The 18149-nt window shown below is 28.1% G+C and overlaps 1 protein-coding gene across 3 annotated transcripts; it reads right to left on the bottom strand.

Moving 5' to 3' along the window:
• Window positions 1-6413: 6413 nt before the first annotated feature.
• On the bottom strand, window positions 6414-17267 carry LOC123292224 (UDP-glucosyltransferase 2). 3 transcript variants are annotated; one of them, XM_044872793.1, is made up of 6 exons: window positions 17170-17267; window positions 16480-16815; window positions 15724-15994; window positions 14593-14822; window positions 14301-14523; window positions 6414-6940 (listed from the first exon to the last, which is right to left on the bottom strand). In XM_044872793.1, exons 2-6 carry the CDS (start codon window positions 16810-16812, stop codon window positions 6420-6422), a joined length of 1578 nt encoding a protein of 525 aa, XP_044728728.1. In that variant the 5' UTR covers window positions 16813-16815; window positions 17170-17267; the 3' UTR covers window positions 6414-6419. The 3 variants fall into 3 exon arrangements, with proteins under 3 accessions (XP_044728728.1, XP_044728729.1, XP_044728730.1); XM_044872794.1 differs by having other exon boundaries at window positions 17118-17234; XM_044872795.1 differs by having other exon boundaries at window positions 17166-17234.
• Between the last annotated feature and the right edge of the window lie 882 nt (window positions 17268-18149).

Raw genomic sequence — 18149 nt, 5'->3', positions numbered from 1 at the left:
TAGAATAAAAATATTTAAATTATAAAAAGTGGGACAATTTAATAATTTTATACATTTTTTGTTTTTTATTATTCTGAGAAAATAATAATACTTATAAGTAAACAATTTATAATTGGACGTAAACAAGCAAACCACACCCATTGTCACATAGTTTGTTTGTTTAAGTACAATAATTTAATGTTTTTGCAAAATAATATAAACGAATCAAATCATGTTATAATTTCTAAAAATCCCTACCTCAGTTGAATATTATTTAAAAAAAATTTACTAATATCTTCTGATTATCATTGGCTACTGGTTATCGAATGACAGCCAATGAATAATCAAATTTATCAATTTTTGTCATACCTGTAGCTTCCAAATTAAGGCTCAGATCGAAATTTGGAAAAGAGTTTTTTTGTTGCTCTTGATGAGATTATTGTGAAAAGTTAGGTTTCTGCAGTTAATAACAGAACACGGTGTATACACGAGTTATAGATGATCCTATATCAAGATAAACGTCCTTAGGTAAAAAAAATTTTCAATCACGATTTTTTTGAAAACAGACTTAAAAAAATACAAGATATCTTTTTTGTAGTCAATTCATAGAAATTTTTTTTTTCAATTTATAAATATTGATATATGGTTTTTGAGATTTGTACAAAATATGCATTTCTGCGGTAAAACATCCTTTTTGAGGAGAAGCCAATCCACCTACTCCAATTTGGCAAGTTTTTATGGTTTTTTAAAGCTCTAACTCTTCCCTAAAATCCTATGAAAAAACATTTCCGTTCCATATTTGTGAGAGTTAGTTTGAGCAAAATAACTGGACTATTAGTAACAGATATATAATATAGAATTACGTAATAGAACTATTATATTTGAAGTATGGAAAAATGTGATTTATCACATTGAGTAAAAATAAAATGGTACCTTTGTATGAATGGGATGGTTAATACTACGTACAAATGGTACATGCATGCCTTGATTTTATCTTCTATTACAAAAATTATTATACTTACAGTGAAAGGTATTTTTAACTTCGTTGATTAATTGTTGTTTTTAACTTTCAGAATGCTCATATAAAGTTATTGTTTTCATGTCGAAAAAATGAAATCGTAAATATCGTAAAGATATGATACTTTACTTTTTGAAGTATCCAATCCAATTCGGAATAATGTATGTGTGTGTTATTTTAGAGCAAATTGTTCAATCGATTTGATATTTTAGGTACTAATGCTAACATTCTTTGATCAGCAGACTCCCAAAACGGGAAGAAGTAAAGAGGGGTGTTTAGGACAAAAACCACAAAATTTGGAATTTGAAATATTAATGCATTGTAATTCCGAAATTTAACAAAGAAAACACAAGAAACTGACTAAAATCAAAATTGTCAAAAATAAATTTTTCTATAATTTCTAATAAGCTCCTCGGCAATTCAATTTTGTTCCCATAATTACTCAGATAGTAGGAATAATAATAGAAATAATGAAATAAGGCTTAAATGAATATTTAAATGACAAATCGAAAAGATCCATCATTTGATGAACAGAGACGACTATAGTTAGAGCATTGATGATTGAAGAGCGATATCTATATTATCAAATTTATAAGCATCACTTGCACACAATATATTTCATATTTTTGTATTTGTGTGGTATTGTAAAGCTAAAAATAACTCATTACTTGACTACAAAGCAGGTATTTGGTTTATATGTACGTATCATGCAATAAACCAAGACTTTTTTTACAATACTGCAGGTTTACAATCACCTTAAAAATATTATAAAATCAATTTTATCCCATATATTAACAATTTTAAGAACAGCAAAGGACGAATATTTGTTTTTTTAATTTTTATAATATTAATGATGGTTTGTTAATGTTATCCATTAGATACGCTGCGATCAATTCAGGTTTTGATGACAATGATCAGAATACTGAATCAGAAAGCTATAGGTCGAGTCCAAAAGGGACATAGTCACCATGACTTGTTATTTACTTGTATATCTAATAAGGAAAAGTTTTTATATTTGTTTTATTTTTTGATTTTTCGGATAATAGATTAGTTTATTTAATAATGCAGTTTTTGAGATAAAAGTAACAATAACAAACAAAAAAATCTATTATTTTACAACAACAAATTGCAGTAAACAAGCCGCAACCAACAACTTATCTAAGAGACTAATTGTTACTTGCCCGCATCGCTGAAAAATGACAATTAGTTGTCTGGGAGCAGGTCATGACTGAGGCTGGGTATGTGATAAGTACTTATCGCTGTGATAGCGTTGGTTCTTACGAACCAAAATTGGTATCAGAAGAAAGATATTGTAATTACGAAAATAACAGTATAGTTTTGCAAAAAAAAAACCGTTCACGAAAAAAATTGTTTAAAATTAATTTAATAATATCCATGAACACTTTTCGATAGAACAAACTGTGATGGGAGTGTTTAAAACTCAATAATATTTCATACAAAAATATGTTTCATCTGATTATGAGATGGGTGAAGATCGATCTTGTATTTAATGATTTGTCAACACGCCTATGGAAGCTTATATATCGAAAACTGTTCATGGTTTTTTTTAATTAAATTAATTTTAATAAATTTTTCCATGAATGCTTTTTTTTCAGACAAGAATATACCATTAATTTCTTATCCAATACACCAATCGAAATTGGTATCAGAAGAAAGATAATTCAATTACGCAAAAAATGGTCAAGGCTTGCTTGCAAAAAAGAAAAATATAGAATTTAGAAACCGTTAAAAAATTAAGTTTATAAATCAATAATATTTCACGAAAAAATTTGTCTCATCTGGTCATCAAATGGGTGAAGTTCGACCGTATAGCATCTCCAGTCCTATTAACTAATATTTTATAAAGAGAAATGATTTTCTTTTTTGTATGTTTGCATGTTTGTTTGGAATGGATAAACTCAACAAATACTTAAATGATTTTAAAAATTCTTTCACCTATAAAGAGCTACATTTTATCAGCAAGGGCCATATTTTATTGATACAGAAATAATGCACTACATATTTATAGTAAGTACCTACATCATTTTCAACTACGTTCGTCTACTAGCAATTACCTAACTGCTTCGACAGTAATATTCATAATTAAAAAAAAAAAAATTACTTTAAAAAAGACATACTTCTGATTTAGTAGCCAACCCAATATGTGGGTACATAACTCACAATTTAATTGATCAGAATATTTAATATGACATAAAATAAAATTTCCTTGTACTTACTTTAAATTATGTTTGCATATTCTCAAAATTCATGACAAGCTAAATCAATGAAAAAAGGTTTAGTCGGTTTTTCGACCTCCAAACGGCGGGTAACTGCTTGTTTCACTACATGAATAATAAAACATCACTGTACTTTAGATAATGGACATGAGAAAGTATAAAGTAAGCATTATCCATTGATTAATGTATAGTGAACTTTATATTTAAAGTAATATATAGCAATATCACATCAGGACAGGCTACTTTTTGTTAAGCGATTGCTTACAGGATGGTATTTCATATTTGGCAACCTTTGGTGAATGGTGTGTATAGACCCCATTTCTAATAATAGAAATAGAATAGTTTACGAATAGAATAGAGTTCTCAAAAGTCACTGTTAAATCTGCTAAAACAAACCTGGTAAGCTTTGCTTTTCTTAAAAATTTTTACCTGTAAGAAATAATTTATAAACTACATTTATACTTTTTATTTTTTTAAAAACTTTTCTACAAATATTTCGAAATTTTGTACAAAATATCAAATATACACATATAGATCAATTCAAAATAACTTTTGATTATTAATTACGTAATTAACCGCATAACATAATTTACTACAAAAAATCTGGTTATAATCTCCGGATTAAATATAATGACGTAATTATTGAGAAATAGAAATATAATTTTCCCTGTATAGTTGAAACACTTATTTATAATATACAAATGTAGCTAGGGACCAAAATGAAATATTTGGGCAGAATGTGAGTTTTCATGAAAAGTTTTTGATAATTCCAGAGCATAATTTAATAGTTATTTTGACTGATTACCAAATATTTAAAATGCTATTGACTATAATTAGTAAAATATACATTGTTTATTTTATGTAACACTTCCTCAAAGTTCAGTTTTCCAAGATTGTTCTATATCGCCACCAATTGTTCAAGTTGTTTGTTACCTTGCATTCTTTATGAGATAAAAAGAAATTTTTCACTTTAAAAAGATACGATGTGGCCTATGCATTATATTGCTACTTTGCCCCATGCCACGATTACCAAGTTGCCCATATGTTACATCATCAATAAATTGTAAGCTTGGGGAGCAATTGAAACTTTTCGAGCCTCGTAAATTTGTACATGATTACTGTTAATTAGGTAAGTACTATAATTTAATAGGTAGGTACTGGGACTTAAACAATGATGAAAAATAAATAATATGTTTTTTTTTAATATTTACTTATGTTTGTGAAACATTAAATTTAGAAGAGAAAATTTAATGAATGTATAATTTTTGTCTATTCTATCCCAATAGAAGATTCTAGATGATTAAAACTTTAAGATCAAACACATACATCATTTGGTTAAAATACACATAAATAAAGTCCGAAAATGTTTTCTAGTTTCATATCCTTATTTGTTATTAAATGCTCCACCAAATATAATATGTTTGGGAATTTTATTAGAAAAAAAAATAAATAAATATTCAGTGGCGCATTAACGAGGTCCAGTTTTATGATACAAGAAAGTACAATATCATCGTAATAATTATACCATGTATATGAAATATACTCAGGTATACTAAGTTTAGTCCCAAGTTTGTAACGCTAAAAAATATTGATGCTATGAACAAAATTTTATGCTTTGTATAGGGACCTCAGTATTATAAATGTTATTAAGGCAAGAATTCTAAAAAATAAAATGATTCTAGAAGGCGAGGGTAGAAACAGGGAGGCCGAAAAAAGAGTTGAACGGGAACCACACTTGAGGATCTTCAACGGATTGGAATTAAGAACTGGAGAGAAGTAGCATTGGCCAGAAAAAAAAATGAAAAATAATTTATAAAAAAATAGAGGCGATGGGTCTTTGAGGCCTGTAGTGCTTATGCATAATATTGGTTTTTTAATTTTTACAAATTCAAAATGTTCCACAAAGTACGATTTCAATTTTAAATTCGATTTAGACTGAGCTAACCTTCTTTTCACGATTTTGTATAGCTATAAACAAAAATTTGTTAAAATTGCGCCACATTATATTAACAATATTAATAAAAATTTATAAAAATAAGTAACAAATTTTATGGGGAAACTTTTAGGCATTCCTGTTGAATGAGCCCTACTCTTTACTCTGCCACTGAAAATATAATTAATTTTTAATCATTTATGTATATTTTATACTATAAGGTGTTAACCGATTGCATAAAAGATTATTTAGGGTCTGGTAGATTGTGCTTGTGGTTGATCCGAAGATTTTAAAGGTGTTAAAAATGTTTCTGTTATTCATAAAGCATAGTCCAAAATATAAAAAACACTATATTTTATTTATTCTATAAGGGTTGATGACACACTTATTTGCAAAAGCTAGTTTTTCATTAGCTTATTAAAAATTTTCCTCCAAGTATCCTCACTTAATCAATTAATTACTATATCTTTTTAAATAGTATCGGAATAACTAAAACTTCATTTATATCTATCACCCGTTCTATTCTGCACAAAAACATAAAAGAGAAAAATTTTACGGTCCTACGCATGAAACGATTTATGGAAAAAGGTCAACATCTGTATGATGGCCTTCAAAATATGTCAATAATCTTTATGACCTAAAAGGTTAAAGTGAAATTCAATTTTATCAAGGTTTTAATCATTTTTTAATCTTATTGGTGGGGAGAAAATAAAAGATATCTGCACCGATTGGACGATCGATTCCTCAAGATTTCGTCAAATTAAACCGAAAATGAAGAATAATAATTCGCAAGTGTTATGGAAAAACTCACCATAATGTTTATTGTAAAATAATTAATAGGTGATTGAGCTTCAAAAAAGTTTTCATTATGAAGAAAATTTATCACAGATTATATTTATGCAAAAAAAACCATTACCTAACGGCGCTTTCCAAAAGGTTTTTGACGCTTTTACGATATTTTTAGAGCATTTTATTACATTTACGTCATACAAGTTGCCTAGTTTACTACACAGTTGACTACACAACAGCCCGACTACTTAAACTGGACGTTTAATTAATGTTGAGACACGAATTTTTTCGTATGGGACTGAGGTTAAAAGGAGTAAAGGAGGAAAATGAATTTTTATCCTCCTGTTGGTGCACAAATATGGTTACACATATTTTGAGTGAGCACATTTCGAACTTTTTTGAATTTCAATCACCAACAAATAGAGTAAAAGTGTTTTTTATTTGTTAAAGCTAAATATACCTATTAATTAATTTTATATTTGACTTGCGTTACATGAACATACTTATTTAGCCTACTAACTAAATAAAATAAGAGCCTACACGTAAATTTAACACAATAATACAAACTAATAAATATTAAGCAAAATACAAGAAATACATCTAATAGATAATATTCAATTGTACTAAAATGACGTGACGGTGACATTAAATGTGGTGCACCACGATGTCGAAGCACATATTCAGTCCAAAATATAGCTCGTTCTAACGGTGTTTCACTTTGATCACGTAACAAACGTTGTCGATATTCTACCTGCTCACGATATTTATTATCATGTATAATACGATTTATTGCCGACATGATTTTTTCAACTGTTATTTGTTCTAAACTTAATTTAATTGCATAACCATCTAATTCAGCTTTTGCAGCATTCGCATCATGGTCACAAAATACTGGTATGGTTACAACTGGTACACCATGATACACTGTTTCATACATACTTAATAGACCACCATGTGTGACGAATGCTCGAAGTTTTGGATGACCTAGAAAATAAATACAAACTTTTGATTAAACAAATTTATTTGGCATGGAGATAAGTAATGAGGATTTAATATCCTGTATACACAGTGTGTCGCATTAAAGATGAAGACACCCTCACGTTTTCGTTATTTATAGGAATATCGATTTGAAATTTTGCACAATCATACAGGATGATGAGTTACATTTTTTAAGATACTTAACCGAAATCAAAATTTGAATGAAGCAATTAAAAAAAACAAATTTTGCAAGAAAATCGGTTTATTTTCTAATTAGCATCTTTACGCTAGGCAAAATATTACGAAACGGTTAATCATCTTAAAAAATGTGATCCATTACCCTGTATGACTGTGCAAATTTTCACATCGATAATCCCATAAATAACGAAAACATGAGGTTGTCTACATCGTATGAGGGAGGTTGCTCTTAGAAGCGACACACTATATATGTATGCAATATACAATATTGTAAACAATATTTCCGTTAAATATTACATATCTATACAGTTACTTTTTATATCGCTAAATAGACTTTTCATAACATCACAATCTCTTAGATATTATAACATGAAGACAGAAGTGTAAGAATATAAATACAAGAACAGGTATCTAAAATATCAAGACGCATGGTTTGGTAAAAGATAAAGATAAAATAGGTATGTTTTATTGTACATATTTTACGACAAAGGTTTTATTCGAGTTCCCCTTTTCAAATCTACAGAAGTATTCATCAATAAATAAATAACACAATAGAGTAAGATGTTGTACCTAGCGATTGCTATTTATTGTGGAGCATTATATTGAAAAGAGGATATTTACTCTGAAATGACGGTAGGCTGAAGACTTATTGTCCATGTGGTTTTGTTTTCAAATAAACTAAAAAGAAAATTGTTTTTGCGAAATGTTAACTTCGTGGGTAAACAGTGATTATTACAAAAAATGTTTCAAACAAAAATTTTTTATGAGGAACATTTTTATATTTAAACTTGTTCTATCTCTAACGGTTTACAAGATAGGTAGGTTCTACGGACCCAAAACCCAATTGACCTATGTTGCTCATTTACGAACTTCACCTCACTTTTTATGTCCTGAACAAGCTATAAAAATTTCAGCTTGATATATTTTTTTGTTTTTAAGTTATCGGGTACACAGAAGGACACACGGACAGACAAACAACAAGAAATGGACTAATTAGGTGATTTTGTGAACACCTATACCAAAATGTTCGTATTATCAATATTTTTAAGCGTTACAAACTTGGGACTAAACTTAATTTACTATGATATATTTCATATATACATGGTATAAAAATTCGATTGTTATATTATAATGCATGGCTTTAAGAACACATAAATGTAAATTTTGATTCTAGATAAGTACTACACCTTCCCCTATTATAGAGTAAATTTTATATAATCCTTCTATTCACAAATTTTGTTTTGTATGTAAATAAATATTACATGAACGTTTTAATTATAATAATTGGATACATATTAAATATAAATATGTGTCATATTACTAATAATTATAAACGATATAACATAACGGCGTATTAAAGATTTTAACAATTTATTAATGATTTTATGAATAATTACTTCATCATTATTTCATTAATATATACGTACACTAAAATATAATAAACACTAGCTTAATACCCGCCCACTTCCCTGGACTTAAAAGTAAAAACCACCGCTTTATAGCCTCCACCTCTCTTGATTTCACTTATTCTATACCACTCGAAGATTGCTTTACGCAGCGAAAATATTTGCGCAATTTTCAATTTTTTTAGTATAAAATAGTCATAAGTCATTCAGTATATCAGAAAAGAAGGCCACGAATTGTTTGACATTTACTATAATAGGAATGAAGTGTTGCTAAGGCAATCGGTTCAGATCTATTAAAAGAAATTTAACGCTTGTCATGACGTAGATTGACTGTGTTACACCTGATGAATGACGATTTTAAACTCTTTAGAAAGAATTTAAACTCTTTTTTTTTGCTAGTTTGAAGTGAGTTTTAAAATCGTCTGCTTTTTTTCGATTCGCCTGTACTATGATTTGGTTTTTCAATTATTTTTGTCACATCCGGTATATAGAAACATTGAAATAGGAGTAAATATAGTACCTACATATTCAAATAATTGTGTCATTAAAATTGATACAGCCAATTAATTGATTAAAAACTAATTGGAAAATGAATATTACTAAACAATAACATTCAATAAATGATTGAACAGTCAGATGAAACTGCGTTATAACAGTTTTTCAATAATAGTGTCCGAATTTTAAACTTAAATTCAACAACTGATGTATTGGACATCAACAAACAAAAAATTATGAGTAAAAGTATTTTATGGCTCTTTTGGGTGATGTACGATACCAGAGCCCGATCTAGCTATTTAGCCACTCAGGGCAAAAAAATACATTTGCCACCCTTTACACTCATACCATATACAGGGTGCTTTTTTAAGTTGAGGTGTGCTTGAAACTCGATAAATCATATACTACATTGCTAGGAGCTCGAACTCAACACTCATTTTTATGTTACATTAGCATCGAAATGTTAAAAACTTTGCCTTGTACAGCAAAGCTGTGAGTTCCATCCGGTTGGCATCATTTAGTACTCAAATTACCATAAAAGTACTCTTTCAAATAAAAAAAAGTACAGCATTTTTAATTTAAGTTTAACGTTTAGGCATTCGTAATGGAAAACCCTTTATTTTATCTACGTAAATAATTATTAAAAATAAAAAATTTCATCATTGTGCGTCCCACTATTCAATTGCATTAAAAATTCATTTACCGTCAATCATTTATTTTAATTTTATACAAATTAACCATTACCAAGTACTCTTTCAAATAATTAAAAATTACACCAATTTTAATTTAAGTTTATAGTTTACATTTTTAGTGGAAAACCCTACATTTTATCTACTTCAAATAAAATATAAATAATTTGTTTTGTTTAAATAATATGGTTGTGCCTCCCACTATTCAATTGGTTTAAAAATTCATTAACCGTCAATAATTTATTTTAATTTTAATTTTAATATATTTATATTTATATTATTTTAATAATACATTATTTTTAATCTGAATAATACAGCTCTGCGATGAATGATGATTATTTTTTGACAGAAAATATATAACCGGACTAGAAAGAACTGTTTTATTCCTTAAAAATACATTTTGATTTTTTGCAATTTTTTCAAAACTTTCCTTTTTTTAGTTTTTTTTTTGTCTTTGTAAAAAGCCACCCAAAAACATTATTTTGAGCGGACCATTAGCAAATTGATTTAAATAGTGTGCGATAGAACTACCAAATTGATCATGGAAAATTTATTAAAAAAACAATTTCGCTCGAGTGAAATCGTGTTCACTGTTTAGTGTAATTATATTGATGTCAATCTAGCACACTTCCAAGGTAAAAACATAACTTACAAAGTATATATAAGTATATTGAACTTTTAATAACCGATTATATTTCATAAATGACTTATTAAATTATATTATTTATATAGAAAGTCATTTCCAATAAATTACACTTATAGAAATAAACAATGGTTATAGCATCACCCATCAATACACATTACATAATTGTATATAATTTTTGCAGTTATGAAAGCGATTAAAATAATTTCTTTTTTGTTATATTTGATAACATTTCAGGTTGTAAAACCATTAAAATAAATATAGAAGTTTCATGAATTTTTCTATTTTTCGCATAATTATACCTGTTGGCGTCCATACTTACGAAAGGATTATAGTCCAAAACATAGGAAATTAGACTCTTAACTGGGATAAAGGTCATTTACCTATGGCTCTGAATTAATAAAAAGGAAGTGTTATTGTAATTTTTGGTAATATACATATTAGTCCAGTAAAAATGTTCACAAAAATCGGCAAATAAAGGAAAATGAAAAAAATCGCTCGCATTTTGCCAAAACCTTTTGGAATGTGCTTCTTATACCGTGTCAAATATCATTAGTAACGCATGAATTAGTGGCGCAAATGTTTCTATTTGTTAATGAACAATAAATTGTTAATTCAATGGAACGATCAATGTTAAAGTTCGCTTAAAAAATTAGTAGTTAAGCAACTTGTACGACTTAAGTGTTTGTCAAGTAATCAAAAACTATTATACATGTATAACGTATACGTAATTCAAGTTGGCTATTTATTAATTTTGTAAGTCAACTTTAACATTAACCGTTCCACTGAATTAACAATATATTGTTTATTAACAAATAGAAACATTTTTGCAACTAACTCATGCGTCACTAATGATATTTGACACGTAAGAAACACATTCCATGAGGTTTTTAGCAAAATGCAAGCGGTTTCTATCAAATTCCTTTATTTGTAACTCTAGTATCTTGAACAGTACTATATTTATTTTTAACTTTGTAAAGAATGTTTGTAATGTGTTATATGAATAAATTTAGCTACTGAGGATGACTGCATTGCAATCAAAATATAAATATTTAGCGAAATATATGTTTTTTAGTCATATTTTGTAAATAAAATTTCTTAACATATAATTTTATTTCATGTAGGTATCGCGGTATTATTTCTCTCCTAGGTAAAAACAACAAAGTCGTTCGGTCTAGCACGTTTGTGTGTAAAAACCAAACAATGAAAGCGTATATATAATTGATAGAGATAATACCATCGAGCTAAATTGACATAGAAAATGTAATAAGTGAATTATTACTTGCAGTGAGAGACGTAAAAAAGTACAGAAATTGATAGCTTATAAAAGAGACGAAGGCAGCTATACGCGCCTACTTGTGTCTGTTCTCTCTCTACAATGATCAACCGTTTGGCGGCGACTTTGTAGCTCTATGGTATTATCTATATGTTTTGAATACAGAATGCCAGCTATTCATCAAACAAAAGCATGGGGGATATAGGTGTCTGTTTCAGTGTCTGGTGAATCCATTAATGACTTTATAAGGTATTCAAATAATGTGACTGTGTACCTAGTTTCTATTACAAATGATGATGATCCTATGATATACATGATATCAAATTAATGGAATATTCAATTGTTTGATAGACTGAGAATTAATCAATTGTATAATTGTAAGCATATTATATTTTCTTCAATACAAAGTTTCCCTTAAATTAAATATGAAGTGTGTTTGCAATATTACGCCCTTTAAATTTACTTAAGGTTCGGGGAGGGCGGCAACTATATTGTGTTCGCTAGTATAAATTTTCATATATGATAGACCTAAAGCTAGGAGAAATGGTCAGTCATTTCAGAACGACTGAAAATATGAGAGAAGCTAATGACAAGGTCGCATCTAAAAATTTTATCATCACGGATAATTTTCCTACTGAAAAATTTCTATTCCAGTGAACTTAAAGGCCGAATTAAAATAAGATGATAATTGAATAAAAATGTTTAAAGTTTTTTTCAATTTTCTTTTCTTTTGAATACCATTCTCATTATTCCGATTTTCATCAATTTTAAGCTGATCGTGTTATTCAAAACTCTTTGAAAGATAAGTGCCCAGCAATGAAATGATTATGATATGAAAAAAGCTTTCAAATTTCAACCTCCCAAAATTTACAACGGTGTTGAAATGGTCTTAAATACTACACCAGGCCCTAGCCTATGAGTTTATTTGCTATTTTCCAAAGCAGTAAGACAAACTTTTATTAGTTTTGGTGCCTACTATTTCCATATTAATGATATGATATGCTACTATACAACTGATATGCTACTATGCTGCTACTGACAATAGTAGCATATCATATCAGTTGCATGAGTCCTTTTTTTGACAAAGAGCTCATCTCAAAAGTAATTTTGTACGCTTTATTGTTTGCGCATAAAATAATCCCCTCGCTCATAACGAAAGAGGTAGCTTCACATCCTAACTCCATTTTTTTATTTGAAAGTGATTTTTTTTTGTATCACATAAAAATCAACCAAGTTAATTATAATTGATAATAAAATATAAGATTTTAATAAAATATAAGTTTATTAAAATTCTACCATTAAATTAGAAATTTCACCGAACCGTTGAAAAACCAAGTTCTAATTAAAATTTTGATAGAGAAAATATTTAATAAATTGACATAATTAAAACTCACAAAAATTTTTAAAGGTACATTTCTCTGTTATATCAAATGCTGACTGGCACCAGTACTATCTCAAAAAAGTAAGTAAATTATTTAGTTTTATACGAAACAATATTTTATGAGACGAATAAGAATTAGAACTTTTGATGATATAGGCACAAAGCTAATTATCTAAACATATAATTACACAAACAAGGAAAATATTTTTGCTTAATCCAGTATTTAAAGGCGCATGATAATCCAGTATTTATCAAGATACCTTAAAACGCATAGATCAAGAACTCATAATTTATATTTAGAGAACCTTCATATAGTGTGTGTAACATAATTTATGTCACTCATACAAAATTAGATCATGAAGTTATAGTGTAAAAGATTTATCAATAGATTCAAGGTCTATTAATTCAAAATAATTTCAGTAGGTGAAAAGTTTGCCTTGACTTTCTGTACTTTGAACGTATTTATTATATTCATGTTTTGAGTAAAATTAAAGAAAATTTAAAAATAATAATAATATAGTATTAATAAATTATAAATAATATATATTAATTCGGGTCATTATTAATTTATAATAATTTATTATACAATAAGTAAATAACAACTTGTTTATACATAAGAAAGAAGTTGACATTTCACTTTTAAGGTGGTGTCAAATCAGTAATTAAACAAGTGAAAACAAACAATTGATTGAATTAATTGTTGAAATACCATGTATAGACAGTGTTGATTACTCTGTCACATTACACATACATACATGTCGCACGTAAACCTATATATGACATTCCCATATAATACATACTATACAATTTGCGCTCTCACGGGTAAACAGTGATGTTTAAGAAAAAATGTTTCAAACAAAAGTTGTATATTTTTTTATAAGGAACATTTTTTTACATTTAAACTATTGTTCTATCTGTAACGGTTTAAAAGATGGATATATATTTTATATGTAATTTATTAATACTATGGACCCAAGACCAAATTGACCTATGTTGCTCATTTACGAACTTATAGTTTTTTATTTTATTACTAAGTTAACCATTAAAAAAATTGCATAATGTTGCGAGTGAGAAAAGTGAAATTGCTTACTTTACTCATGTTTGTCACTCCAGACTTCGTCTCGAGCAACAATGACCATGAGATCTGAGACATTCTTTAATTTTGCTCCCTAAATGTGTACCTAATATACTATTCTATATGAATCGTTCGGAGAATTTTATTAATCATTTGCATTTACCTCATTCATTTGCTCAATTAAGAAAAATTTCATATCTTACCAAGAATATCTTGTTGTGGTAACCAACGACTAACTTTTACATTTTCTGATAAATTAGTCATTGTTGTATCCCATTTCCATAATACACGATATGGCAATTGATCAAAGACACGCAAAAGCATGAATTTAAATAAATCAGGCATATTTCCTTCTTTGACTGATGATCCCATGCTAACATATATAAATCCATTATCATCACCTCCAGAAATGAATTCTTCCAAATCCTAAATGAAATAACTGTTGAGTATAAAACACAATTGTTGACAAATGCAGATATTTAAAAAGATTTTAACCTTTGGAAGTGGTTTAGCTGGTTTACAATGAATGCATGCTATTTCTGCAACATTGGGCAGATAGGGTCTAGGATATGTAACGGTGAAATGTCCATTTTGTAATATAAAACTAACATTTTTCATTACTGTGTAGACAGATGGAAGACCTGGCCCCAAATGTTTTTCTAAAATATTATCCAAAAATCCATGTACCATTATATAGTGCGCTATTTTTATAACGAGATGGAATCCTGCACAAAATTCGAAAAGAATGTTTCAAAATATATAAAAATTATTAAAATCCTCGGATAGTTTTCATCAAATATAAAAATTGTCCGAACTGACAAAAACTTGTGGAGTTAAAGGTAAGATTTTTTTCTGTTTTACGAGCCTTATGAAACTCGAAGTCACGAGAAAGAAGTTTAATAAAAAACTAATCCATAGAATTCAGTTTTCTTTGATAGTATTTATTTTTTTTTACTTGACTTTTACTCGACAATTATGATTGTAGTGAACAAAATACATGTCGCGCATAACTTGCGTGACCTTGGAATGGTCTTGTTATCAGTGTCAGCATGGAATTTAAAATTGAAGGTCCTTGTTTTTAATTGATGTATAATGTAAAAGAAATTAAAAATTTTAATTGGATATGTTTCCAAAATAAACGTATAGTCGAAAAGCATAGGAGTAAAGTTCAAAATTATAATATTAAGGATTACGCAGACTGCTTAAACCTTATGATAAAAAAAATTAATTTTAATTTATGACTGTTCTCTCAGATTAGGAGAAAATTTTCTTGGGACAAAAATTAAATATGTTTGGTTAAACAGTCATTTTATGTAGACAAATAATTGACTGAATAAATTTTATATCTCATAATTAATTTATTTAATTCAAGAAAATGTTTTCTTGGTTTAATAGGACAAAAAAATTCAAAGAAGAACAATTGTTTGAAGGGAAAACTTTCTTCCATTTAAAGAAACCATGGAAGATGTACAAAGCGTAATTTATTTTATTATAAAGAGTATTATCGGAAAAATTAAGGATAAATTTGATATGGTTTGAAAACGTTAAAAAAAGAAACAATTAAATTATAAAAGAAATGATAACAGACAGCTGAGTTAAGTAAAAAGAAAAAAAATTATACTTTGCCTGTGTTAAAAGTACGTTGAAATAGTGTCATATCATCAGTAAATCCTCGTGCAAATATTGGTGTCATTGAAAATGGTGTTGGACTCCCAGCATTTGATATTGAATTAAGATAAAATCCAACGGTATTAATGTACATAAACGGTATGTTTAAATAGCTTGCAATTCCAACAGAACATTCTGGATATGCTCCATCCATTATAAATAAATCAAAATGCCTTTTAGAATGTAATAAAGCTTGCATCTCTTGGTCACCCAATAATTCATCACAAGCCTAAAACAATTGATTTTCAATGTAGATATACATATAGATCCCTTGAGTTAACGAAATTTTAGGAAAAATAAAAATGACTGAAAGGCTTGACTGAACCTAGCCACAACGCTTACAAATTTTCTTAAGTAAGCATTTGTTACTAAAATGAAAAAAGGATGCCATAAATATGTTTCTTTACAGGAAATGAAAAGCCTTGAACTTAAATCGGTTAACGAACAAAATCCAATTTCATGATTTTTCGCAAATACCTCACATGCAACTGGGCTTAACGTAATAATATTTTAATTTTGGGCTTTTTTATTTTTACTGCAAATGGTAAATTAAGGTAATATATTTACCTTAGCCATATTAAATAAAAATCTTTTTAAATAAATTTCATTCAACGTTGTGATCATTTGAGGCTAGAACTTGCTTCCTTTTTAAATTTTTACAGTTCACTGGCTCTTGGTCAAATATCTGCGCATAAGAAATAAGAATTTACTCACCTCAATTGCATACAAAACTGTTTTTAATGGCGAAACAGGTTCTTCGCCTCTCATTTTTGGACCAATTAAATCCCAATTGGTGAAATTTTTAACATAAAATACCAGTCCGGCTGGTGTTATTTCCTCCAATCCAGACATATAAAAATCAGGAGGAAAAGCATTGATGAATGTTATATTATGCCCACGTGAAATGAGGCCTCGTGCCAATTCCCAAAACGGGATTTTGTGTGATTTTGTTCCACCCATTGTAATCATTAATATATTGCTACTGACGCAAATATTAATAAAAGTTGCAGTGAATAATACAAAGAAAATTGCATATCGGTTTGTCATTTTCTGAAACAAAATAAATAAAGAAATTTAAAAATTACAGCAAATGCTAGCGTTATCTACTACAGTAGAATCTCTATAACCCGAATTTCAAGCGAAATACTAAAAATTTCAAATGAACGAGTTTTCGAGAATTAAGTAAAGAATGGTTACTTTAGTCAGTTTAGAATTCACTAATTATGCAGTTATTTTTACTTGGTTATCAGTGATTTTATGACTAATTGCATTGATGGCTTTCAGTGATTGTTCCCCTTTTTATTTAGAGTATTCTCTATATATACATGTATGAACCGAGACATATAACATACTTGACCAAGACATAACAGTATAATATCCCAATATTTTAGTTTTATGACCTACGATCCTTTCGTTACTTCAACAGTTTCAAATGATCTTTCGTGCAAAGAAGACTGTCAAATTTTGATCCAGAGTAAGTGAAGTTTTTTCTCTTGTAATCAGTTACATTGCAATATTTTAATCACAGCACCGGCACAAAGAAAAAGTACGTGGAATGTGCATTTGACCAGACCTAATGTGATATTTCAAAGTTTTTGGTTCTAAGCACGTACTATATATATACAAAAAAACAAGAAACGTAAGTAATTAAGTAAACGTAAGTTCTAATTAATAAAAATATTGTATCAGCTATTCATTAAATATTGTATCAGCTATGTAATTCATTAAAATTCAGCATTGAAATTCATAATAGTTTCAACATAAGCTAACAATAACAAAGTCAATAAAATTTTTATTAAATGAACATATTTTTTCCTTTTCCTAATAAAAAATTGTTTTACTTAAAAGTACCTAATTGAATAGAATAGTATTTTTAACTGATAAATTAGTGAATTCTGCTAGTTCACAACAATGAAAGAATTAGTAAATTCTGTTAATTTAATTGGCGATTTTCACTATTTCAATAAACCGTTTGATGTAACTAATGGATTAGTGAAAAGTACTGTCACTTTTAAATTAGATACTTTCACTCACAAATTAGTGATTTAAATTTTCACTTATAAATTAGTGAAATATATTTCCATTTATCAATTAGCGAATCTTATTTTCACTGATGAATTAGTGATTTCTTTTTTAACTGAATCATTCAGTGAATTTTCACTAATTCTAGGTTGCTGGATTTCAACTGCAAAAATTAGTGAAATTTCACTGTGATTTAGTGAAATTTCACTAATTTTATTTTAGAGAGTACGACATTTTATTAGAAAACTTAATAACGAGTGTAAATTCTGTGTTGTAAATAAGTATAATGATGCGAATTCTTCTTTCACACGCGTGATTAAATTGACCATAGTCTTCCCGTAAAAGTCTATACACAAAACTAT

Source organism: Chrysoperla carnea, chromosome 2 (assembly GCF_905475395.1).
Source record: "Chrysoperla carnea chromosome 2, inChrCarn1.1, whole genome shotgun sequence".
Taxonomy (NCBI): domain Eukaryota; kingdom Metazoa; phylum Arthropoda; class Insecta; order Neuroptera; family Chrysopidae; genus Chrysoperla; species Chrysoperla carnea.
This window is presented reverse-complemented; position numbering and strand designations above follow the sequence as displayed.